Source organism: Aythya marila (genome assembly GCF_965140915.1).
Source record: "Aythya marila genome assembly, chromosome: Z".
Lineage (NCBI taxonomy): Eukaryota > Metazoa > Chordata > Aves > Anseriformes > Anatidae > Aythya > Aythya marila.
This window is the reverse complement of record NC_139080.1, coordinates 18852511-18880502: the sequence shown is the minus strand read 5'-3', so window position 1 is coordinate 18880502 and position 27992 is coordinate 18852511. Positions and strand designations below refer to the sequence as shown.

General features: G+C 39.5%; 1 protein-coding gene across 1 annotated transcript in view; it reads right to left on the bottom strand.

The window, feature by feature from the left end:
- Positions 1-2835: 2835 nt before the first annotated feature.
- Positions 2836-27992, bottom strand: part of DDX4 (DEAD-box helicase 4) — a gene marked incomplete at both ends in the record, with an annotated part of 32247 nt that continues 7090 nt past the window's right edge. Inside the window, 15 exons of the mRNA XM_082782815.1 lie at positions 2836-2916; positions 6055-6141; positions 6296-6566; positions 8780-8879; positions 9623-9768; positions 11354-11520; positions 11971-12100; positions 13954-14108; positions 15324-15476; positions 16524-16666; positions 21199-21246; positions 23229-23312; positions 24341-24427; positions 26365-26436; positions 26914-26982. Of these exons, the coding sequence (XP_082638941.1) occupies positions 2836-2916; positions 6055-6141; positions 6296-6566; positions 8780-8879; positions 9623-9768; positions 11354-11520; positions 11971-12100; positions 13954-14108; positions 15324-15476; positions 16524-16666; positions 21199-21246; positions 23229-23312; positions 24341-24427; positions 26365-26436; positions 26914-26982 (1793 nt within the window). The remainder of the gene's footprint in view (positions 2917-6054; positions 6142-6295; positions 6567-8779; positions 8880-9622; positions 9769-11353; positions 11521-11970; positions 12101-13953; positions 14109-15323; positions 15477-16523; positions 16667-21198; positions 21247-23228; positions 23313-24340; positions 24428-26364; positions 26437-26913; positions 26983-27992) is intronic.

Below are 27992 nucleotides of genomic sequence, written 5' to 3'. Positions count from 1 at the left end.
GATCTGTAAACAGGAGTCATGCCTTCAACTTCAGGACCACATAGAATAAACTGACCCTAGATGACAAACGCTGTATCAACACTGAGCCAAAAAAAATGAACAGAACATTTTTTACATGATGTGGCAGGCAAAAAAAAACACACTGCAAAACAAAGCGTTTTCTTGTGGCAACTCCTGCCACCTCCAAAAGCTACTTAAATGGAAGAAACAGCCTTAGAAGAAACATTTCCTTATGAAACAGGTAGTTCTGAACATGCAGGGATTCAAGTTGAAGGAAGTACAGGTAAGAAAAATTGTTTCACAAAAAATATGCAAAAAAGTCTGCCTTGCCCACAGTGAGATGGTCTCTGCTGAAGAATACTATTTAAGCTTATTTACAGTTATAGAAGTGCATTCTAAACATCTAAATGTTTGCAAAAATTATGCCTTCAAGTGTTCCCAAGAGACTTTACAACTGGCTCTAAATTTATGCACACAGTATTTAATAAACTACGAACTGTTACCCTGGTAGAGTTAGCTGGTTAGAACTTTTTTGCCTTATATGAATTATTTTGGTTAATATTTTAGTTACCCTATGGAACATCTACATCCACCTAAAGCAGAAGAAAAGGGAATAATGTAGCTCAATGTATAATCTTTCAAAAAACACAGACACACTACTTCAGGACCACATGCCAGCAAGTTCAAGCAGTTGTTCTGTTCAACCTTTTATTCTTTTTTCAAACCAGAAACATGAGAAAATTAACCAAGAAAGCTACTGCATGGAATGACAAGATGCAAAATAATCTACGGAAGGACAGAACTGACACAGATTGGCAATCATTTGTCTTGTAAACATAGTGAAAGTGTGCACACATTCTCATTTTTCAGTTTTTAACTACATAAAGGTTTATTTAAATAAAAAAAAAAAAGACTGATTTTTCTATTCCCTCCCCCTCTTTCCACCCATGCTGAATTAAAAAAAGATGAATACTCTTGCTTTAAAAAAATTAAGAAAAGCTTGTGAGTTCCATACACCTGTTTCTTGTAGGAGTAATTTGAGACACTGTATTTGATGAATTGTAATATGTACTAAAAGCTGTTCTAATAATTACTTCAGAAGCTACACATAAAATGTAAGCCTGAACAACAGGTCTAGAACTAAGGCTAAGTTAGTTCCCTTCATAGGTTTGCTCTAGGATAAATGTGACCCATGACTGTAGTTACTTTGTCTTCTACTTCTCTGAAAAGCAAACAACTGTACAGTTTCCTCCAGAAATTACTGCTCATATGCATTTCCTACCAACAAATCAAAAGCACCCCCGATTTCTTACCTGAAATTCAGAATGGATACACAGATCCTCAAGAAGACTTGTCAGAAAAAGGAGTTGTGCCACCCAGGACATTGTACTCAAGACTTCAAGTTAACAGACATCCACTGCTTACAGTAAGTTAAGTGAAGGTGTATCTACAATTAAAACTTACTTTTCTGTACAATATGTAGCAGTAAAACCACAGTCCACAAAAAGTATTTTTAAATAGGTATTTAAGTAAATATTTTTCAAAGAAATACAGAAAGAACAGCAGCATGCTCAACCACAATAACAAATTGCATAGTACTGCCCAGTCAGTTCTGATACTCACATTAAACTTTCAGTCCTGCAAGCACAGATGGTAAGTATTATTTCCCTATACTAAGAGGGAAGACCATACAAAAAATAGCAGTTGGCATCGTGTGCTGAATACCTGCAAACAAGAGAAGCTTGTAAGCTTGTTCAGCTGTTCAAGACATTACAAATTACTATTTACCATTTTCCTATGGGGCAGTGACACACATCCTTGTAGCTGGTAAATAAAAAAAAAAATCAAGGAAAAAGCAACTTTATGAAAATCTCTTTGTAAAACTCTTAATGTCTGTTTACATAGCTTCTGTAAGTCTGGGAAACTCTTACAGACAAGCCACCAAGCTTGCTCTGAAAGCAACTTTTCCACAAGAGATACCAGAAGAGTACATTACATGTCTGTCAAAGGCAAAAACATACCACACAAATCTGGTTTCCATCCTTCTCAAAAGGCTGCTTGGTATCACAGTGTATTTCAAATGAGTTGTGAATGCAGTCGTTTATCTTTAGTTCCATAACAAGACCACGTATTTCATGCATGTTGAAAAAGTACTGGCTCACAAAGCTGCAATAATACATGTGGTTTTTTTTTTGTTTGTGTGTATCTGATGTAGAAGCAGCCATCAATACAAAGGCTTAAAAGTTTGAAAAAAATTAAAAAAAAAGATGAAGTTTTTATTAAGTAATTGTTTACAACATGTTTAACAGCTCCTTAAGATTGTCACCTCATCATTTGGCACAGATTTCAAAACTGACCTGTTGAAAATGCAGGGACAATAAGTTTAGATGCACTCTTTACATAAAGCTCTCTCCCAAAACAGGTCTTCAGAGAACTATGTTCTCAGGCAAAATTCTGGTAACAAAGCAGTAAGTTCAAGGGATCTCCTAAATTCCACTTGCAAACAAAACAGGTATCACATCCCACCTGTTATAGCAACATACTGAACATCCCACCTATTATAGCAACATACTGAACCATTTAACACTTAAGAAATACCTTAATTTTTTTTTCCTGTATGTAGGAAGGCAAGAGCCATTTCATATTATTATAAACAACCCTGGGTTCATCATAACTGACTATGCATACATTGACAAAAGCATAAGATATATGCTTGTAAGATACAAGCTAGGTTGTAAATATCAGATGTTCCATAAGCCTTAACAGTAATGAGCATTAAGAAAAACAGCTCACTTAAAACACAACAGAATACAACAGTTTGGTACTATATTGGTTTTAATCCCATGACTCAAATGAATTTGCAGAACTTGACATCCTCTCTCTTTCTGGGTTCATGCTGCTGCTGACTTCATAACTCTAGAAAACAGAAGAGGTACTAGTTTAGAATCATTTACAACTGTTTTAAGCAGTTTGCGTTCATGACTCTCAATGTCATCTGAACATTTTTCTTTAAGTAAATGCAGAAGCTTTATCATTAACCTTCCATATGTGTGTTTTTTTTTTCAGACCCCGGTCTGAAATTAATGCACTTTTATCAACCTCAGTTTTAGTCAGGAGTGGGAATAATCTTTCCCCAAGATTAAATCCTAACTTCTTCCCTTATCCAATACAAATCAATTAACAGAACCTTGGGGCAAAACTTCCTTCTCTTTCTTAAGGCTCTTTGCCTCCATCACTAAAGTAAAGTCACATCACATCAGTAAAACCCTTTTCCTTTGGGAAGTTGATTAAGCCTGTCACCTAAAAGATAGTTCCAAAATAGTCAGATAAAAGCCTCCAACAGAGTCCAGTTTCAAATTCATCATTTCATCATCAAATTACCCTTGCATCCATTCCAGTTGAAAGAGAAAGTGAATATTGCACACAAATTAAGATGGAATCTTCTTTCCCCCGGAAAGAGATCATCAGCATCCTTATTACGCCCACATTACAGCAGAAGCCTACTGCAGGTGATGGATTTATTAGCACCACTACAGAACATCAGATACAGGTCTCTCATTAATAATACAGCAGTAGGAAAAAAACAGCATTACTAGTTTATTTCAGTGGAAAAAGAGCTCATTAGGTGTTGTGGTTTTGTCTGAGACAGGGTTAATTTTCTTCCTAGAGGCTCATAAAAGGCTGTGTTTTGGATTTTTGATGGAAATTGGTGATATCACACCAATGTTTTATTTGCAAAACAGATAAGATGCCTGATGGGCAGTACATTAGGAAGGCACAGTTTTCAGGAATGACCATTTTTAGAAAGACTTGTAAAGAAGGCATTAGAATTTGATGATCTCCAACTCCAGAGTTCATGCACTGAATATGTATTATTAAGAAGGCAGCATTCCCAAGGCTTCATGAACAGCAATTAGATTTTCTCTGAAACTCATGTGTGTGGAACAGAAGTCAGTATCAGATTTTGTAATTCAGAGGTCGCAAAGGACATGAAAGACTGACTGAGTTCTACAAGTCTAAGATTTCATAGAATCACAAAGTTTGGAAAACACCTCCAAGATCATCTGGTCCAACCCTCCTCCTACCACCAGTATTACCCAGTAAGTACCACCAGTATGTCCCTAAGCACCACGTTCAACCTTTTGTGGTGCAATTGCCTAAAGTAACTAGGAAAATAAAACTAACATTCACATTTTAAAGAAAATGTACAGCATTGAAGAGGCTTTCAGGGTAGGGCACAGCTGCATTACCTGAGCGTTCCCTAGGCTTCCAACCTCAGATGCTATCATGCTGAATGAGAGAGGGGATGTTAGGGAAGATACCACCATCAGGGGAGATACCATCCCGAGGACCTCCTGACCCCTGGGATCAGTCGACGGGCTGAGCCTCTCTTCCCCCCCCCTGCCACTGGGAAGCCTTTGGGTGAGATTTGAACACTTGGTTATACTGGGTGTCTCCGCTGAAACTTAGAAATCTCTCTAGAGTCTTTGTGCCTTTGTAACACATTAATTTCCAGGCTGCACACCTGTGTCACCTGTGTATTTCACACATGCTAGCTTGCTTTTGCAGACAGTCACTATCACCGGCAATTCAAGGAACCTGTGTACCTGTTGCTGTAATAAATCACACTTGATTGCATTGTTCCTAGCCATGATAGCACTCATTAAACACGACTAGAGCAAGGGCGGTTATACATTATTGGTGAATCCGTGACCGTGGTAGTTCAGTGCTCTGAATCCAACCAGACCCCTAAGGGTTAATGTGTGAACCTGTGATTGTGATTGTGATAGTTCAGAACCCTGAATCCAACTGGGCCTGTAACAGAATCAGCTGCACCCCTTAACTCAACACCTTCTTTGAACACCCCCAGTGACGGTGACTCCAACCCGTTCCAATGCTGAATCACTCTTCCTGAGAAGCAATTTCTCCTAATTTCCAACTTGCCTCCCCTAACTTTTTGGAAGCAAACTAGATTAAGACTGATGAGATATGCCTTTGGCGGTGATCTAAACAAATAAAACGTCCTTTAACACAAATCAGAAGAAAGGTCCACTGAGGCTGCAATCAAGAGAAAGAAGCAGAAGTTTAAGTGTGTAACTGAGGTGCCAATGAAGACCCGAAGAAAAAAACAGATCTGATTAGGGAGCTGGACAGGAAGGTAGATACAGATTAAACACCCTTTATTTTCACTAGTTATGGGACACAAAAAGATCACTCACAAAAGCAAGATCTAAACTTGAATAACTCTAGCTTCATATACCGTGTGAGCATAGACCAAGTAATTATTTTTGAGGTCTCTAACAATATTGACATTTGGGATGCAACTGAAATGCAATGCAGTTATGTAAGCAAGAGATCAAGGAAAGGCTTTTACTGAAGGCATCAATATTCAAGTACATAACAGCAAGAAATATTAAACACCAATTGAAAAAAAAAAAAAAACATTCCAAGTAGAAACATGCATAGAACTAAAAAGGGATTTGGGAGCTATGCCACCCAGACTGACTCATTTACTCAAGCTGTATTTTAACACCTGGTAACATCAACCCTAAGAAACCAGAAGATTCTCTATCACAGACATTATGAACAACTATAACACAGATCAGATTAGGACATGAATCTAGCTGTAACTGCTTTGAAGTTTTCAGTCAGATGAATTACTCGACTGAGTGATTCATAATAAGCAGTGACTGTGTAACTATCAACTCTTTGTTCCAATGTATGTAGTAGCGAAGTTTTTGAAACTACAGCCTTTGTGCATGTCTGCACAAACCTTTTCTTCCAGAGTCACTTGACAATGCAGATCAAGACTAATGCAGCTAGCAAGGCTCCAGTCTAAACAGTCTCTGAAGTCTAACTCTTAAAAAGTTAAACAAGTTATCCAACATGAATTTCAGAAGTACTGAGTATTTTGAACATGCACAACTAAGATAAGGGACACAATTACAGCCCAAAGTTTCAGCAATGTATACTTGGTATATACATTGCTACCCACACTTTTATATTTACACAGAATTCCAAAAGCCAAGGCTCCCACTTCATTTTCAGACTTACCTTTTGGGTATTAACAGACATAACGGGATTTGTTCTTTGAACACTAAAAGCAAGTTCTTCCAACCAAACAGGAACTTCCTGATGAGCCTACATAATTAGAAAAGTAAATTTAGAGTCTTCCACTGGCTTTGCGAATTCATATTAAGAGTTTCTATAAGCAAAGAAATAATACTTGCTTAGTATGTTAAAGTGAGATCCTAAAAAAAAAAAGTAAAGTTGAGCACTACGATTTGAAACTTACGTCTGAGAGCACTTTAACTAGAGGTTGCGCAAGATGGCCATCTGAACCATTATCAAAAAATGAAATTGCTTTGCCGGTATTTCCACAACGACCAGTTCGTCCAATTCGGTGTACATACACTTCAATTGTCGAAGGAAGATCAAAATTAATAACATGCTGAACATTTTCAATATCCAGGCCTCTTGCTGCCACTGAAGTTGCCACCAGAACTGGACATTTGCCAGAGCGAAAATCCTGAAGAGCTACCTCTCGCTCTCTCTGTTCCCTATCTCTGCCAAAAAGAAAAATTGTTAGAATGGGTGTCTCTAAAATCTGCAGTATTATTTAAGATACAAGTTAAAAGGCCATGACTCAAAGACAGAAGTAGTTCCTGAAAAAACAACCCCAATATCCCACCAGTTTAAGATTTCTGATTTTTTTTTTTTTAAGTAACACAGCAGTACGACACAGCAACTTATGCCTCCAGAGAAATTACATTTTTTTGAGAGAATAATATGTATTAGAACCATTTCATCAGTGCATCTAAAGTCCAGTTAGAGGTAAACAAAACACTCTCAAAGTTGAGCATACAAAGCAGAAAAGAAGGATGTTATGGCAACCATAAATGTTGAAAGAAGGAAAAGACAGAAGAACTTCATTCTCAAGCATACAAATTAGTTATGTGTTTTAAGCCACAAATTCAGAGTTCATCTCTATAGAATGCTCTGTCACAGAGATGAGCATTTTAGTTAGTCATTAGTAATTCACGCCATTACAAAAGAACCACATCAAACTCATTGTCTCCCTTAAGATCCACTTGTTCAACTGTTTCTTCATGCCGTAGCTAGAAGTGCTTTTCCCACTACTCTGCATTAAGCCAGATTATTAAAGATGGATTCCATGTAGCTTCTTGCATAGGAGCCACTATAGGAGCCAACAGTATAGGTCTTTTTTTTTTTTTTTTAATCACCAGAAGAAAATTAGCTTTGCTCTGGGTTTTGCATTTTTGAAGAGTGTTTATAGATTATCTATAATACCATAGATCTGAGTTTAACTCATATTCTTTGTTGTCTAACTGAAAGAACAAATTAGAAAGCTAAAAACTCCAGTGCTCTGTTCAATCCTGTGTGTGTGTGCCATTTCTTTAAGTCTGGTAGGACACTATCCCAGAGAAGAGCCAACTATTATAACACACTTCAACTCAAAGAGCTCAAGTAGCTCTGACAAGTCAGCAGATTCCATGAAACTAGATATTCTATTTGTAATTGTACTTTAATTCACTGCATAATAATTCTACCAGAATGCATTAAGGAACTCCTTCCACACAAGACAGGTTGTATAATCACAATTCAGGCCAGCCAAGCACAGGCCTGATCTTCTCAAAAAGATCTTTCATGTTTGTGAAAATGACAGTACATAGGATACAGACTTTTTTTTTTATCAGTCCTATGAAGGTTATTTTAACCTATCTACGGCCTTGGTATTCTGATGTTTGTCAAAACATCATCCAAAACAGAAGACATCCAAGACCATTCCTCTAAATTACAAGATGAAAAATAACACAATTACTTTGACATTTTGCAGCTCACCATGAATCTTAAGATTCAGTTAGCTAGCCTAGATTTGGACATAAAAATACTATGTTCCACCTCATTATGTGAAAGACAGATTGCCTTAGACCTCAAATTAGTGAGCATCCCACCTCGTTTCTCAGCATTTGTTCAGAAACACAACACTGATGGATTAGAATGCAAATACAAATTAGAAGAACCTTCTCTTTACACCAAACTGTAGTGTTAGAAGTCCATGAACACATCAAGAAGGAAAACAATAGCATCAGAAGCCTGTACAGGATATGACTGGACTTAAGACTTTAGGAAACCTGTAAGACAGACTGGAAGATCCACAACTGCCACTTTAGTTCATGAACACCATCTTGCCACTAACATCAAGAGATCTTTTTTGGTCATGCAAATTATGACAGAATCTACATATAAACAACTTTTGATTCTACCCAATTTATTATATCAATTTTATTGTTTAGCAGCAGGTATAAGATTCTTCAGCTCTTACAGAGCATTTGAAGTGTGCTCAACCACAAAGATTGATCCCGCACCTACAACATTAGACAGTGATAAGTATTACAGAGCAGCACTGTCAAGTTTTCTTTGCAAAAGTGCTATCAACTACTACAACATTAGGCTTTGCACACCCATAAATGTTTCCAGTGTAAAGGAGAATGATAATGTATGTCATTTATTATATTTCCAGCTCTTACAGAGCATTTGAAGTCTGGTAAACCATGAAAATGGATACTCAGCAAATGCAGTGAGAACTGGCCTTCAGAAACACTGCATTTTCAACACGGTTCAGGTGCTGAAGATTACAAAGCAATCTGAGCCAATAAAAGCTAAGTCACAAACATGAAAGTTCAAGAAACAACTTCTAAGATTACTACCAGCTTTCACTGAAAAAATACTTAACCAACTTTCACTTAATACTTACCCATGGATGCTAGTGGTTGGTATGTTTTCTTGACAAAGAAAGGCTGCAATGTAGTCTGCTTTTTTCTTTGTCTCCACAAACACCATGGTTCGTTCATTACCTATGTTGAACAAGAGTTCAAATCTATTGCAGTTTGAAACCTGATGCAGTTTCACTATTCACAGCTACAATTACTTCTAACATCTAGTGTCAGAAATGGCTTTGAATAAAGGCTTTAGCTAATAGATACAATTTCTTGACTGTGTTGAGCTAATTCAATCCATCAATTTCCCGATCAACACAAACTCAGATGAACACTAGTGCATCATGTTTCCCTTAAGCAGAGAGATGAAATACAGATTCTGCTCTGTGGTAAGTCTCAGTGTGAAGTCTCTTTCTATAGCACGTAGATTGACACGACACACAATTCTGAATACTGAACACCACTAAGGTACACCAAAGGGAGCACCAAACTCGCTCCCAGTTTTGAGCATTAAAACATATGATACATTCAGATCATCACTGTAAACATCCCAGCCATGGCACCTGGGACAGGCCCAGAGGTTCATTTTCATTTAGTAAGCCCACACTCTGGAGGTAATACCACCAGGTTCTAAAGCAGTTACTACATGTCCATGCAAAGAAACTACCCATCTGGGAAGCTTCTCTGCCACCACTCAGAGGTGAGACTCTGACAAATAGTGGTAACACTAACAAGTCTAAAACCTGTAACTCCCTGAAAAATGATTGAAAAAGCTTCAGTCAATAATCTTGTAAATTAAACTATGACCCACTTAAAAGCAAAAGCACAGATTTAGAAGGGATTGTATTCCCTGGAAGACAATTAGTAGTAAGGAAAGCTACCTGTCATATGCAGAATTTCTATCAGCTTATCCCTCTTGGAATACTGGGGAACCAAAAGAATACTTTGCTGAACATCACTGCAGGCTCCACCCACATGTCCAACAACAACAAATAGATAGTCCATTTTCAAAAATTCACCAGCCAGCCTTGAAAAGAAAGAGAATTGAGCAATTTGAAGTCTATTGTGTAGCTTATTTTTGCTTTAAGATCAAGCGACTTCATGTGTTGTAAGCATCACAATTACTTACACCATTCCTCAGATGGCAGAGATTATAAAACCATATATGCAATTTTAAAAAAAGTTAGAAGTCTGTTGTTTTCTGAACAGCTATACAAAAAAATTAAGAAAACCACATATATACTTGAAGTAAAATGGTTTATTGACACAGATGCTCACAGAACCTTTCTTGGGACACTATTTCATCACTGTCTGGAAGTCCAGAATTTGAAACTGACCTTTGAGAGACAGCACCAACCTTAATGACTGTTGAAAAAAAATAGGAAAACCACAGCTCTCAACTCCTCTACCTAGAAAGTCTTAATTACCCAAGTTCAGGAATAAAGTCAAAAGGTATGCTTAAACTAAATCTGACTACACTCTAAAAGGACTGAATGAAAGCGCAGGAGAGCGTGAAATTAACAGGAGCAAAGAGAGCACCATGTCCTACCTACACTACTCGAAGTTGTTTTGAAAGTAGAATAAAGAAAAAAATAGGTTTTCTGATTCCAGAATCAGAAAAGCAGTAAATCCATGGAAAAAAAAATCAATTCCAGAAAAGGAGCTTTTCACTCTGTAAACTGACAAGACCACCTTTAGGCATTCCGATTTCAAAAGGTGACAAAAATATTATCAGATTTCTGAACTGTGATATAAACACTCAAGTTTCTGAAGTCTTTTATCAGCATTTGCAAATCCCGCAGGATTGACAGCAGCATGATAGTGTCTTGCTTTGTTTTAAAAAGAAGCAGTCAGTGTATGTCTTGCACAGTTAAAGACTCTTTTCTGAGGTTGTTAATTACACTCATCCCTCATTATGCAGCAGAAACATGTAGCAAGACTATTAGCCAAAACAAATTATGAAGATAACCAGAGACCAAGGATTCCTCCCATGGTTTGCCAGGCTCAGCAACACCATTACCATCTGCTGAAATTTGATCTCTGCCTGGGACGTAGAACCTTAAGGGTAGTGAATGATAGAGCTTAACGTACATCTAAAACACATTAGAGAAGTTTCAGAATTACCAAAACCAAAGAGCACTCGTGCATATAAAGAACGGTATGTAGAAAGGCTGGTGAGTTGAGCAACCATTGAGCTGTTTAAACTTCACCCTGACAACAAAAATAGAAGTACCAGTGCTGCCTGTTGAGCACAGCAGAATCACTGCTTTTGTGCTTGCACAAAAATATGGAGCAATGAGGGCAGGAGACAAATAGAGGCAGTATGAGGATTGCTGCAGAAGTAGTAGAATTCAAGAGCTTTCAGACAAATTTCACAGCTTCCCTGAGACTCCCCAGCTAAATTAAGCAATTCATCTTTCATCTATACAAGTTAGGAGATCTGTTGTTTAGAAAAAAAGACAAGTCTTCAGCAAGGAATGTTAACTGTATAGCTTTTCAGTATACTCTAGCAAGTTTGTAAGTTTTAAAAATAATTAATATACTTAACTCTTCTGACATTCAGCTCTACAAAAGTACACCTTCAGCTCTATTTCCATTTTTATTTAGCTTACCTCTGAACTTCTTCAGGGAAAGTGGCACTAAACATCAGTGTTTGGCGTTTTTCTTTTGATGGCATGTCTGGGGAAGAAATCAGCTTCTTCATATCTAAGCCAAAACCCATATCAAGCATACGGTCTGCTTCATCTAGCACCAAGTATTTCAATTCACACAAACCAATCTGTAAATATTTTGGTGAAAGAAAAATTGCATTGATTCAGTGACAGCACACACTTAAAATAATGTCTTAGCTGCCAAAATACATCTTTTACTCCTTTCAAGTAGAATTTAATTATTGACAAACAAGATCAGTCCTTATCATGCATTTTCTTTTATTTGAAATGAAATTGTGTTCAAGTCTTAGGTTCTCTCCCTCACATGTTCTCAGAAAACTCCTTGTTATGTAAAAATTAAACATCAGAAGATCTGGGCTCACAGTACACTTTCAAAATCCTCATGGTATTCAGTTATTTCAAGAAAAGGTCACTTGGATTAAGTGCCAGTACAAAGACAGCATACTGCCTGGTGTTCGTGGCTCTGTATTTGCTTCTAGCAAATCTGAATAACGAACACCAATATATGCAAAACTAAGAGTGCTTAAGGGAATTCAGGCTAAGTTTCACAATCTTACCTTCTCTTTTCCAATAATGTCTAGAAGCCTTCCTGGAGTGGCACATAATATATTACAGCCTTGCATTATCTGACGAATTGAATGGCCTGTTTGTGTGCCTCCATAGATCACAACAGGCCTTATACAAGTTCTATCATACAGGAAAGAAATGTGATTAATTTGCCATGTAGATAAATTGCATTATTACAGAGAAACATATGATCAGATTTACCACAAACCAACTTAAACTGACTTAATTCCTTCACCATACAGCACAGCCTATTACTAAAAGCAGGACCCAAGACCAAAAACGCACTCACTATAAGCTCAAGGTTCCCATTCGTACTACCATTTCAGAGGATGCACAAGTGGCTTTCTTGGAATGAACACTGCATTTCACCTGCATTCTTCCCTCATCCTTCAACTGAGATAGAGCACTGCAGTAAGAACTGAAATGTGTTAGACATTGTTCCCTTTCATACTGAAGACTTAGAAGGAAGAGGATCAAAAAATATGCCATTCAGAGGCTTCTCACATGTCAAAAGAACAGTGCAGTACATATACCAAAGTGTATCTTTGTAAAGCAACTAGTCACATGGAGAAAGCAGCACAACACTCAAGCACAAGACTGCAAGCACCTTCCATCACTGGATCATTTAGTACTCTCTCTCGTAAGGTTTTTGTCTAGATCAACAAAGTAAAACTGCATCAGATTTCCTTCTGTAGAAAGAACAACCCTATAACCATGAACTACCTTATTCAGCCACTTGCTAGGCTTCTACATTCATGCAATGAGCATTTCCACCCTCAAATTCTAGATGTCTGTTCTTGAAGATACTATTCAGCTTCATACATAACAAGGCCGAATCACAACTGGTATATTTTTACTGTTTATCTGGAAGTTTTCAGAAAACTTTGATCATAAATATAAGTAGGTTGGACTGGTAACATATCAGCATTTATGTTACCAGTTGATATTTTATATTCCTGTTTGTGAGCTAAAGTGAAGAGCTTAAGAAAATAACAGATCTGAACTGAGCAATACACACACAATACTGAAGAGGGAACAGGCTCACAACCTGATATTGTTTAACTGGCTTACATTGTATCTTGCTTTTACTGCCAGGCAGCTGCAGCAGCAGCTTTCTGAATTCAAAAGGTAGTTTATTGTGAAGTAGTCTGTACGTAGTTTAAAAGAGCATTAATTAGTAGAACTAGCTACATGAGTAAAACAGTTTTAGGTATTAAGACGCTACTCTTAGTACTATGCTGAGTCCATAGCTATGTACTACCTCCAAGAGCAAAAAACAGCCACCAAGCCAAAGTTTGCTTGAACAACCAAAGGCAAGTCCACCAGACTTTGCACTGAAAGTGATGCTCTCCATTCCACCTTCTAAGAATAAGAAGTCATTACAGATAATTGATGTATTTCCTCCATTCACTGGTGAACTTATCACTGAACAGCAGAAAGATCACTAGCAATCTAGCATAAATGTAATCTCATCTATCATGCAACATCCAAGGGCGCAATGACAAGTTAAAACCTTTTGAAGAAGCAGAACTGAAGAAAAACTTCCCCGAACTGGGAAGTATTTCTGTTCAAGACCAGAAACACTGGAAAGTATAGAGGTACTACAAACCATCACTGAAACCCCTAACACAACTCTGTCAAGATGAAAGTAACAGCAAGTAACCAATAAAGCAAGCTAAATTTAAGCTCTTTAAGCTCTTCAATTTAAGCTCTTCAATTACCTGATCACTAAAGATGATGTGACAGTTTTAGTACTCCTCTACAAGCCGAAGTAAGCCTCCCCACCCTTGCCAATGTGAAGATGACAAGTTTAAATTTCTAACCATATGGTAATAACTTGCTAACCACTTAAGTGCAAGTGTCTGTAATCATTCCATTTGACTGGCACAGAAAAATTTTTTGAAAGCTTCTGAAAGAACGCAGGCTTGCAGATTAAGTAACAAGCAACACCAGGCAGCAGTGCACAAACTTACCCATAGACAAATTTCCTTGCTTCTAGGAAGATCTGATTTATCAGTTCTCTAGTTGGGGCAACAATAATACATTCTGGCTCTTGCTGCTTTTTAAAGCTACTGGCAGTTACGCCATCTCTCATCATCTGGGCCACAATTGGTAGAAGAAAAGCTGCCTAAAAAAAGAAGCATTAATATATGTTCAGCCTTAAAGCATTAATCAGTTACACTAAATGCTGTGTATCAATCTTAAAAAGCTGGAGTGCTACAGCACACTATCAACTTCAAGCAAAACACACTGCAAAAGGATTGACCTGAACACACCACAGAACAACAAAACTTATTTCTCCCTATTCATGAAGTACAAAAGCACCTCTGGACCTTCAGAGTCTAATAATGCAGGAACACCATCATGCCTTACTTCTGAGTTCTTTGGGCAGTTCTACACATCCTCCTGATGCACACTGGTAATTGATAACCCTGGCATCAAATGCCCTTCTAGAACATGCACTTAGAAGCTTTACATTACCATTAACAGATTTGTAAGGTAACAATGTATCACTAATCTCTAGATTATTACAATAGTACATCAGTTTGTGACATCTGCATCAGCACTCTTAGTTACCAGTAAGACTAATTATCCCCCAAAATAGAACATTTAACAGTTGTCCCAAAAGCATTCAGAATATTTCTAGCATAAGACTTGGACACTATACCTCCTTTCCATAAACAGGAGAGGTTTTTCAAAACATTAATAAGCTACATAACACAGCTGGAGTTCTACATTACACCGAACTTCAAATAGCTATGCTTAATAGACAAATATTCTCGTATGGAGCTGTCAATGGTAAGGTTTTATTATATTTATATAGTATATTTAGTATATATAGAGTTTAAGAAGTTGAGACAACTGTCACCTTCATAACTCTAGTCACTGTTGCATTATTAAGATCAGATCACCTGAAACTAAGCATCAGACTGATCAGACCTGGTAAAACCAAGACAACACACCAGGACACACTATTACAATCTGGCATGAGTGTAAAAAAAAAAAAAAAAAAAAAACCTTCCAACTACTGCATTTTTTCCATGATGGCCTGTATGTCTATTTCAGTATCTGCAGACCTGGAGACTGGCCTGCTGTGCCTAGTAATTAGTTCACTGATGTATTTAAAAAGATAATAAGCCTGAGAATGTGAATATTCACCCATCCTTTGTATCTGTGAAGAACAGTATACTTGCCATTTCTGTGCAAAGTAAATCATTCAACACAAAAAAAAAAATATATTAGATGCTTTCCAATAAAAGAATGGTTATTGAGAAGACAGGCATTTACCTAAAACTTCAAAGTCACATTTCCAGTATAAACAAATGTTATACAAAATGCTTACAGTTTTTCCTGATCCTGTCTGAGCACATGCCATTAAATCCCGCCCTGCCAGTATAATAGGAATGCTGTACTTCTGCACTGGTGTAAGTTTAGAATATCCAGCTCTAGCAATGTTCTTGTTTAAAGTCTGACAGAGGCTAGCTTCTTCAAAAGACTGTAGAAGAAAAAGGAAAAAAATGTGCATTTTACATTATACAACTACATAAGTTAGAGTTTTAAAAGTGAGATGTTTATATGATACAGACATCTGAACACTGCAAGTGTGTTAAATTATGAGGGGGTTCACCAGTCATCTAGACTGTCAAGATTCTCACAAGTGAAGGATCCAAGGTTTTCTTCAAACCCACTCACGCCCTGCAAAGTAGTGTTATTTGTGTGTCAGTAAAGGATTTGGAGAACTGCATAGAAGCTGTGTATTACATCTGGATTCAAACATTTGCACCACGACACACTATGAAAATGAACTAGAACTCTGTTTTGTTACAATGTAGTGGATATATTCAGTCTCTGTGCTAAAACTACTAAGGGGAGTTAAATCAACATCACTATTCAGGAACAAAAAGCAGCATACGTGACAACACAATTTTAACTTCAGTGAGAGAACCTTTGTAGGAGTGGGAAGGGGATCAACTCTACGTGTTACTACCATCCCTGCCTCTGCCATTCTTCCTCATCCTGCTTCCTAAAAATGAGTCTGTCTTTGTTTTGTTGTTGTTCAAGCTAGCCAACTGGCATTGTGGAAGTAAAGTTACAGAGAGCTTTTAAAAAATAAACTGCAGATAAGAGAAAATGGGGCTACAGATGTTCAAAACCACCTTTATCCAAATGAAAAGTATTCCAACAGGTATTCATTCACAATCTTAAAGATTCCCCAGCAACCAACTTCAACAAGATGATTATCAACCTTCCTAGAAATTGCTGCCCAAGACCTTTTTCTCACGAGCCGTGAACTGGTGTTTTCTGTAACTTAATATACATACTTCCTGTTCATCCAGCATTACTTTTTTTTAAGCCATTTCTGTCATTTGTCAACGTAATCTTGAACTCAAATTTGTATCTTCCAGGAAGGTGGCATCACCTTCCAGCACAATATTGTTTCCAATATTCAAAATCTGTATTTTCATTAGGACTGTATACTACACTCAGGATACATCCTTGCAGAATTATGTAACACAATCTCCAAGACTAAGAGTTTACTAACCATTAATGGTGCTGGAGGGTCAAGTCCTGACACTTCAACAATGTTTTCATCATACTTGTCAAAATTAATTCCTGTTTGATAACGTGCAAAGATTGTTTCCTCATCATCAGGTGGAGGAGGGGGAATGTACGTCACCTTTGGACCTTAAGAATACAAGAACATAAGTTGATGAAAAGAAAGAAAATTTAAACAGACTATTTTAAGTATGGAGCTATTGAAAGGCAGTTAAGTGGTACGTCATTTGCTCTTTCCTCCACTTTCTAGGTAAGAAAGAAATTTCATACACTAATTCAATTAAAATTTAGTTTTATACTACTAGACCTAAAACTTACTTGCATGGGTAGTCAGACTTTTGTAAAACATTTTTAAAAAGCACTCATCTCACATTTGCTCAAGGATCTTTGTTTAAAAGTGACTCACAGAAAATTAGGCTCTACAGTTCTACAACAAAAACTCATTACACTATAAATTGTTAATAAGCAAGGATAATTCATTTGTCATGGCAGTACATTTACACTTCTGTATTCTGGAAGGTACTTTTCAAGCTAATAAACACGGACGTATAATGAATTATTTGATATTCACTAAAGGTTACCAATAGAACACTTTTCACAGGAAGCAGGGTCCCTCCAGTCTTGGTCACACTGTTCATTACTCACTTTCAAATACAAACCAGAAGCCCCTTTATTAAGATCAAAATTAAAAAGAGCCCTTCTACTGTGGGGAACTGCCAACTGGAGGAGATATTTGCCTGAAGAATTTCCTTTTATGATTGTTTTTCCTTGCAACTCCCACACCTATGCCTTTAGAGCTGAGGTGTATTTTCCATCCCATTTCCTCATGTCCTCTCCGTGGTCATACAGGTAACACCACACAGAGTGGCACGTGGTGAGTGTTCCCACTACATCCCCTCTCTTGAGCAGATGAATGCCTACTCCTAAGAGATGAGATTGGTTCATAGAAGTGGAGAGAAAGGAATTCTCTTAGGGTTGCTGCACCTGCCGAGACAAAGGCCCACAGGGAGGAAGGAAGACTTTCTCCATGTTGCTGGAGTTGCCCGCCAGTTCATCACCCATTTGTCCCTCTGTCTTTCCAGATCATTACTGTCAATGAGTTGGCATACAACAATGGTGCACTCTGTACAAACTTCTGCCACACAGGTGGATGTGCACCTGGCTTTGTCTCAATCTTTGAGAAACTGCTATTTGTTCAGGTCACCAAAAATCACTTCCAGCATTGCTAGTTCCCTCAGGTACTGGATAGCTCTCTCCCTGCTGGTCCACTTGCCTGGGTGACATACAAAATCTTCCTTGAAGGCACATCCTTCACACCCGACAGGAGTCCCCTCTAGAAGCTGAGGGCTTGTGCCTGTTTTCCAATCACTTTGTCAATGCCCCCTTCATAAAGAAGGATCCCAGCTGCTTGGCTTCCCTGCCCTCTCATTCCATGCCACTGGCCCTGCATCAGAGCAGCCAGGTGGCAATGTGCTCTCCTGTCTAACAGCTAGGAACTTTTCACATATCTCACAACTCTCTCAGGTATAGGGATCAGGTGGTTGCTATCACGTTTATGAGATCTACTTCTCCCTCCGTTTGTTCTCAGGATGGCCCAGTGCTGACCCCAGCAGGCAGCTCAGCACCACACAACTGCTCACCCTCCCCAGGTGGAATGGAGGGAGTATCAGAAAAGTGCAAGAACTCCCATGGCTTGAGATAGGGACAGTCTGCTAGGTAAAGGAAAAGTAAAAACAAGGAATGAAGGAATTCATCTGCTACTTCCAACGGCAGGCAGATGTTCAGCCACTTCCAGGGAAACGGTGCTCATCATGTGTAATGGTTTCTTGGGAAAACAGACACCATCATTCCAAATGCCTCCCTCCCTACACCCTGTCCTTCTTTCATCTGTATTTTACTGCTGAGCACGATGTCATACTGTGTGGGATATCCCTCCTCTGGTCAGTCTGGGTCAGCTGTCCTGGCTCTGTTCCCTCTCAGCTTTTAGCACATCCCCATCCTCCTTGCTGGCAAAGCAAAGTAGGAGAGTCTTTGACTCTGTGCAAGCACAATTATGCAACAATTAAAAACACTGCTGTGTTGTCACCACTATTTCCATCAAAAATCCAAAACACAGCACCATACGAGCCTCTAGGAAGAAAATTAACTCCAGCCCTGCCAAAACCTTGATAGCCTGCTTTGAAGTCAGTCACCTGCCTTGCCTACTTCATCTTCCTTCCCCTTCCTAGTAGACACTTCTTCCTTCACTCAAGTATTCTCACCCATTGTTTCTTCTTGTAAATAAGGGCAACTGACACCAGCACAGGTTGGCTCTGTCGCAGGAGTTGGATCAGCACTGAGTGTGGCCAGACCCCCACACATTGCAGTGATCTGTGTCTGTTTGGAAGTGCCAGGGCGATGGCATAACTTTTTTTTAAACATTTTACCACTTTTTCAGGATTCTGCACTTGTTCAGGGGTGAAGTTCCAAAACACTGGAGGCGCTCACTGTCCTAGGTGCCTGCCCATATCCTCCCACACTCCCTGCCACTCAACTATCCTGCCTCAGGGCAGACATCTGGGTGGTGTTCTTAGAAGTTTAGCAACCTGAAACACATTCAGGAGACACGGCAATAGGAACATGTTCATTTAAACATCCCGAGGATATTGATTTCTCAAGAGCTACTGTAACTAACCTGGAAAAAAAACGGGACAATGGAGGAGAAAGAAAAGGGGAAGAAGCAGGGGAAGTGTCTCCCCTCATTTCTCCCACAGATTGGCTTCCAAAGGAGAAAAAGTAGAGTGTGTAATTTATATTTTCCAAGAGATGGTTCCCAAAGTACAGGACTGACAGCAATGGTGAGTACAAACACCCAATTAGTCCCACAACCACTAATTCTATCATATCATAAGCCAGTGTGACATAGCACAGTGAACTACAACCCTAAACCAGCTACCAGAAGTGATAAACAGCATTACAGGAAGCCTAGACAGCAAAAAAAGGTGTTACACAAGCACTTTGGGAACAAACACAACTCAGAGCGAAATGATCATTGTAGTCACCAGCAACAATTATACTATCATAATGTTTTTTAAACAGTTTGTTGTAACATGCTGTGGTGTGCTGTGTCTGGCTGGGATGGAGTTCCCTTTCCCCACAGCAGCCCACACAGTGCTGTGCTCTGCACCTGCAGCTAGAACAGCCCTGGTATCACACCGGTGTTGCATCTGTTGCTGAGTGGTGCTGGCACAGCAACAAGACTGCCTCCAAACCTCCCAGAGCTGGCAGGCTGGGGGAAGGCAAGAAGTGGAGAGGGGACATCTCCAGGGCAGCTGACCTAAACCAACCAAGGGATGTTCCATATCATGTGATGGCACACTGCAATAAAAGGTGGGGAAGGGGGAGGAGGGGATCTCATCGTGAAGATGTCTGTCCTCCTGAACAACTGCCACGCATATTGAGGCCCTTCTTCCCAGAACATGACCAAACATCACTCATTGATGGGAAGGAGAGAATTCTGCACAGCCTTTGTTTTTTGTCCCCTTTCTTTTCCCTTTAATTGAATTAACCTTATCTCAACCCATGAGCCTTTCTTCCAGCCTACTTTCTTCTCCCCACTCTCTTCTTCTGAGAAGGGGGAGTGAGAGAGCAATTGTAGTGAACTTCAGCTGCCCAGAAAGACAAAACCAGATCAGATGTGGATCTGATCGTATCTGTCATTAACTCAACCCATGAAGCCCCACCATTGATGCCAAAAGGACTGTGGTGGTTTAACCCAGCAGGCAGCTCAACACAACACAGCTGTATGCTCACTCCCTTTTGTCCCAGAGCAATGAGAGACAGAACTGGAAAAAAAAACAGTGAAACTTGTAGGCTAATAAAGAGAGTTTAACAGGACAGAAAAGCAAAATAATAATACCAACAAAAGAATATTCAAAACAAGTAATGCACAGTGCAATTGCTCACTATCAGCTGACTGATGCCCAGCAGCATCTGAGCTGCAGCAGCCTTACCCTGGCAGCCAATTACCCCCACCCTATTTTATTACTAAGCATGACACCACAAGTTATTGGACATCCCTTTGGCCAGCCTGGGCCCTCTGTCCTGGCTGTGTCCCCTCCCTGCTCCTGGGACACCCTCAGTCGCTGGCAGGGCAGCACGAGGAGCTGAAACATCCTGGGCTCTGTGCAAGCCCTGCTCTGAAACAACTAAAACATTGGTGTCCTATGAGCATTATTCTCATCCTAAATCCAAAGCACAACACCACATCAGCTACTAGGAAGAAAAATAGCTCTAACCCAGCCAAAACGAGGACATCGCTTCAGGACAATCTTGGGAAAAAAGAAATCTCTAGCAAGAAACTAATGTCAGTTTTAAAATCTTGCATTGTTTCCTCCAAGGCCAGCTTTTTTTTTTTCCCCCTAAAATAAAGTAAAATGTTGCGAGTAACAAGAAATTCACACATGCTTATGGTTACAGCACCTTTGTGTTAAGAAACTCAACCCCTTCACAAAATCAGATGCATTTTGTGCTACACAGCCAACTTCTGCATACATGAAAAGTCAAACTTTAGCATCATCATTGTAATTTCTCAAGTGTTAGGGAATATTTAAATCAGAAAACACTACCCTGTTATTTCAATAGCCACACATTTTTAACATCCAGTCCATGAAGGTTCTTACCTTGGCATTCATCCATGGCATGCATGTTGTTTTCATGATCACGGTCACCTGAAAAGCAAAGACATTTATTCTTACAGTGAGGAAATGCAGGTTTTAACAGATGAAAAAAAGTGTATTAATGTTGAGCTATTACAACAGCACACACAATCCTTTTTCAGTCCTTAACCTTGCTATTCACAAAACATAAAGAGTCTCAACCCTAAGTGGCTGCCTCCAGCTATGCTATGCAAGCACTTGTATTGCGCATTTTAAAGAATGGTAAAAAAGAAAACTTTAATACAAGGCCCTTCAACAAAAGAAAAGGGGCTAGAATTATAGGTAAGAGATGCAAGACTGAGTGAAAAGGAAGGACAATGGCAAAAGCTGTTAATACTATTTTTCTCAAACTACTTTCAGAAATATTTTTCTCAAACCATTCATAAAAATATTTGAAGCCTGAATTTTACAAGTGGTACCACAGAGGTATGGTGATGCTGCAGTACCTCCTTTGACTCCATTTAAATTCTTCCTCCCTGCACCACCACAAGCACAGAAGAATAGGATCAGGCCATCTTATTAATCTGATCGCGCGTTCTGAACAAGATTGAAGTATCAACTCTGGACGTAAATACTAGCTCCAGAGAGGCAGTCAGGATTGTTACCTGGACCAAGAATACTCTGTTCCACATCAGGACTTGAACTATTTATTCTGTGAAACCACAGCTGCATAGAGGTGGTGACAGGGAAGACAAGCAAAGATGCAACATTCAATGCATGTGATCACTTTTTAATAGACTTATTTTTCCATCACAAGATCTTCTTTGCTTACACAGTATCTAGTAACAAAATGCACAAAACTATTTAAGAAAAGTCAGCACAGCCCAATCTTCATTACCTCTACCACCTCTATTATAATGGCCTTACCCCCATTCAGAGGGAGGAAGCATAACCACCTAATAGCACTCCTGCTGTCCAGCCACAGAACACAACTGTTAAAATAAGAAGTTCACCTAACGTCAGCGGAGTTCTTTTCATTAGATATGGAAATGTTCTCTTACTATACAATGAACACTTTCCCATGCAACTACCAAACAAATCTTTTCACATGACAAGAAAAATTGCTACCTGCCAATTTCCTTAACAATCATTAAGTACTAACACTTTACACAATAATACTGAAAAAGGAATGAATTACTATCCTGAATTAAGGATGCAGTGTGTCCACTACAGAGACACATTAATAAGCAAATAGTTGAGTTCCTAAAAACCATGAACTGAACTAAATTTAATCTGAACAAACCTAATTTGAATTAAGCCACAAAGGCAACTCAATTGCTTTCAGGATATTAACGAGCACATCTGAAAACACATACTAATCATTGCATCTTTTCTACAGTGAAAAATCCTACTTTTGCCAATATCACAGAAAACGTTCTTATGTTAAGAGTATTCATCATCCACACTACCCATTACACTAGTTTAACAGTATTTATAGTTTGAATTACAAGACTTTTGTGACCAATGGACTACTAGGTAGCAAAACACACAGACTGCAACTGGCATCAGTGGCAAATGATAGGACCATAAGGGAAAGTGCTTTTGTAGATGGAAAAAAAAAATGTCAGCAGGAAGATGTGGCCTCACAGGCTACAGAACTTACACATTCTCAGCCTGCACAAATATAAATCTTGTCCTTGGAGGTGAGAGGGGACAGAAATCTAGAATGACAATAGCAAAGCTGAAGTTCTTAAAGGCTTGCTTTGAGTTTTCTGTTTAGCATTTCTGCTTCTTTGTGCATTAACTTACACAGCAATAAGAGGACAAAAAAATACAGAAGACAACAGCTTTGAAAATCTAATTGCTGAAATTTATCTACGTTACAAACATGTTTAGTTTGGGCATGCAAGCAGGCCATCTAGCATGACAATAGGTTCTTCTCTGGCAGAAAAATTAAGCTAACAGCATTTAGCAAAGCCATGAAGGTACTGCATTGCTAGAAATCAGCAATGAAGAAATCAAAAATATTCACCACGCTACTAAACAGTCTTTACCTGAATGACCTCCAATTGCTCCCCTTCCTCTAGGACCAAGAAAGTTGCCCTGTGGAGGCTTGTCTCTATGCTCATTTCTAACACCTGTAAATAATATACAGTATAGTGGATATAGCATCCAACATTAAGTCATATGAAGAACTATGCTTAAAGCTAGTAAAATACAATCACAGAATATCCCAAGTTGGAAGGGACCCACAAGGACCACTAAGCCCAAGTCCTGGCTGCACACAGGACCACCCAAAAACCAGGCCATGTGCCGAGAGCATTGTCCAAATGCTTCTCGAACTCCAGCAGCTCAGTGATGTGGCCACTGCCCTGGGGAGCCTGTCCCAGTGCCCGACCACACTCTGGGTGCAGAGCCTTTCCCTAACCCCCAGCCTGACCCTCCCCTGTCCCAGCTCCATGCCGTTCCCTCGGGTCCTGTCGCTATCCCCAGAGAGCAGAGCTCAGCGCCTGCCCCTCTGCTTCCGCTGTGAGAATAATCTCCCAGTAATACTCCTGATAAACCCTACGGTGTAACAATTTCAAGAGGTTCTTCATAACTCCCACCTATGCTGTATTCTTCCCAGCAACACCATCTTGCAAAGAAGGTATCTATATCCTATAACATGGTTGAAGAGAGCTATTGAGTCCCTTTGGGTTAGGATCAGCAGGAAGGCCAACAAGGCAAGCATCCTGGTGGGGGTCTGTTATAGACCGCTGAACCAGGATGAGGAGATGGATGAGGACTTCTACAGGCAGCTGGCAGAAGTTGCGAAATCATCAGCTCTTGTCCTCATGGGGGACTTCACCTTCCCAGACATATCCTGGAAGCACAACACAGCCTTCTTCACCAGAATGGCTGTGAAGCATTGGAATGGGCCGCCCGGGGAAGTGGTTGAGTCACCATCCCTAGAGGTCTCTGAAAGATGTTTAGATGTAGAGTTTAGTGATACAGTTTAGTGGAGGACTGGTTAGTGTTAGGTCAGAGGTTGGACTCTGTGATCTTGGAGGTCTCTTCCAACCCAGACGATTCTAGGTTTTCACAGCTTTTATATGTGAGCTCTCAGAAAATCAAACAGAATGACCAAAGGTACATTTCCACACAAATCAGTCAATATAAAACTTACTCTTTTCTTGCCCAAAGACACCAGGAACTCCTCTAAAACCTCCTTTTTGTGCACCATGGCCTTCTTCAATGTCCCTTTCTTGAAAATCTGTAGTACATCATAGCACACAACACTTTAGTTTGTCCGATTTTGCATGTACAAACCAAGTGCCTTTTATTTATCTGTACAGTCCTTGTTTTATGAATTCCATTAAGTACAATAAAACTAAGCTATTTGCCTAAGCATGTAAGATTTGCCAAAAAACATGAAGAGAAGTCTACTGTCCATCTTGATTTTTGCTAGAATAAAATCCAACATTAAATCTTGAAGTATATGATTTAACACACTTGGAAATTAGGTTTCTGTTAAGCACATCTTTGGTTTTGATGCTCACGCCTCTGGTTAAGCCACAGAAAAACTGATACCATTTCTGCATTCTCAGCTTTCATAACCAGTACCAAAGTGAGGTAGTATTGTAGTTTCTGCCTAGTACAGACTGAGAATTTGCAAACAAGATTTGAAATACTTTACGTAACTCTATTTCTCACAATCTGTAAGCCTCACATTAATCCAGATATCCCTACTATATTGGCAGAATATTTTTGACTTTTGCAAACCTATGAGGAGAGAGGAAAAAATCTTTACTTGGTTCTTGGGAGTTACACAAGACTGTGTCATAAAACTTAGTAGCACTAGTGTAAGTCAGTAATAAATTTGAGAGACTTTCGAAAGCAAATTTAGTAACTCAGCCCAAGTATTTAAATCTCTGGATTCCTTCGAGTATCCTCTGTCTTTCAGGATTGCCTATTTCTATTTTGTTATTACTCAAAATTGCTTATTCAGTTGCTTGGGCAGGCAGCACCAACAAATTTCATGCTTTTTCATTTCTTACTCTTTCCTATTCACCCTCCTAATGCAAAAGGAGAGGAAGAAACAGCTACACACAATCTATTCCTCATTTCAGCTGGAACAGTTGTAGGCATTGCCTAAGTTCCAGGCACGCTGCATGTACCACTATTTACTTGTTAATAGCTATTCTTCAATGGAACATTTGTTCTATCTTGTAATAACAAAGACCACCTTCTGCTACAAGTTCTCCTACCATGGCATCCATAGCTCATTCACCCATGCTTGGTGCACATGTACATATATAGCCCATCATTTGTGTTTTTCCAAATGCAAAAAAAATCCAACTTAAAGGCTTCCATGTGCGACACAGGCTAAGTATAGGCATTCATGAGCTATCACAGACCTTAAATACAGGTTGTGAATTACTTTGCAACGGCTGAAGGAACTGCAGCAGAACCACTGAACATCATCCCACAACACTGGCAAAGCATTGCTTAGTCAAACAAGTCTACCATTCCCCTACCAAACAGGCATCAATCCAACAGATGGATAAATCATGTAGAACTTCCTTAAGAAGTAGATGTAACTCCAAGTGTCTGCACAGACTGAAGATGCTGTGCTGCACAGCTGTTCTGCAGGTGAGCTTCCACCACCCACCACGCTTCCAACAGTACCCGGTGGGAGTGTATGGGGTAGTACTACAAACTGGCAATTACTAATCTCTTCAGTGTGCACCACTTATGAGAACAGCATTCACCACTGTAAGCAAGAGGATGGGGATTTAATACTACTTTATGGATACTACAGGGAGAAGACCTTTATGTCTTGCACAGAAGAGCACCTGGTGTGTGTGAATACTAATGTTCAACTGCCTTCTGTACTACATCATGACCCAAAATAAAAACAGAAAATAACTCCCTCCAGGGAGAACAGAACCAAATGCAGAGCTAAACAAAACACTTCCTTTAACACAAGGCCCTGCCTTCAGGCAAATACGGTGGGGGTATTTTATTCTGTGCAGTCAAAACTAAGGGGTGATACTGCTGCCCACATCACACAGAAACAAGGGTTGGGATTAGCTTTCAAAACACAAGCACTCATTTGGCTCTGGCACAACAAAATAACATCTATGAAGATCAAAAACAATGTATCAAATACAAATAGCCACTAGAATCAGGGACCCTCCAGAAAGTTACCTCTGTTCCCAAAACGCCTTTCACTACCAGGTCTAGGCACTGGTTGATCTCTGTCCAGACGTTCACCAGTATCTACAATTAAGAAACAGAATCAACTTAAATTCAAAGATAGTTTTGAATGTTAAGATAGTTCTCCTGTTCTGCACATCAGTAAAGAGCATGGGCACACATTCCTGGTAATCTCATAGGGAGAGAAAAGCAGCTGCAAGGTCAACCTGAAGCCTTCCTTTCCCCAAGGGAGAGAACAAGTGAAAAATCTTTCAGCTTTGCAGGACAAATGCTCCTGCCCCTACCCACCCCTGCTTGCCCTCTGCTGAACCTCACCCAGCTTGACATTTTTTTTCTCTCTACTGGGTGCCCAAAACTGAACACAGTATTCTAGGCATGATCTGTTAAGTGTTGAGTAGATGTTAATAATAATTTCCCTTGATCAACTGTCTTCCTGTTAATAGATCCAGAACACTGGAAGAATTTACTGCTGTAAACTACCCCCTCAACTCATCCCCACCCCAAGCCAGTCAAGTACAATTTACAGAAGTTAAATCCTACCTCTGCTCCTAGAATGTCCTCCAAAATCATGCTTCATGTGCTGACTTCTGTTGGGTCTTTCACCAGCACCTGGAAAAGGACAGGAAGAAAATACGGCTTTTGACACTGCCTCCTGTAACATTCTTGTATACAAAGCAATGGAATTCATCCTACATAACTGGACAGTAAGGAAGACTAAAAGCAGGCTGAACTTCTGGGCACAGTTCTCTTCTTTCATGACCTGGATCATGGGATAGAATGCACACTCAGCAAGTTTATAGACAAAACTTGGATATAACACAGGGCTGTGCTTCACTCAGAGGGACCTCAAGCACACTGGAGATGATGGGAGGCAGAAACCTCTATGTTCAACAAAGAGAAATGCAAAGTCCTGCACCTGGGAAGGAGTAACCCCAGGCAGCAGTACACAATCATACTGGCCAGCCAGCTGGGAAGAACCTTTGCAGAGAAAAGCCTGGGAGCTGTGGTGGATAACAAGCTGAATACAAGCCAACAACATGCCCTTGCAGTAAAGGAAGTCAACAGCCTTCCAGGCTGCATTACGAAGAATGCTGCTAGGTAGTGAAGGGAGGTTGCCCTCTAATGAAACCACACCTACAATGCTGTATGTGGTTCTGTGCTACCCATTACCGAAGAAATATCAACATACTAATGTCCAGCAAAGGACCACAAAGATAAAGGACTGGACTGTGTCATACAAGGAGACTGAGAGCTGGGACTGGTCCACCTGGAAGCAAGAAGTCTCAGGGCCTCTTATATCTTAACAGGAAGAAATGAAGACAACACTGTCAGATTCTTTTCAGTGGTATACACCAAAAGGATAATGGGAAATGGACACAAATTGAAATATAAGAAACTCCAATTAAACATAAAAAAATGTTATTCTCACAGTAGTTAAACACTGGGCAAGTCACCCAGACAGCCTGTATAAACTCCATCCTCAGAGAAATTCAAAACTTCATTGGACAAGGTCCTGAACGGCTTGCTACAATTTACCCTTCTCCATTTGGACTGTCCCACCTTCAGAGGTGCCTTCCAACCCAAACAATTCTGTAGCAGCAAAGTTCCCTATTCTGCAG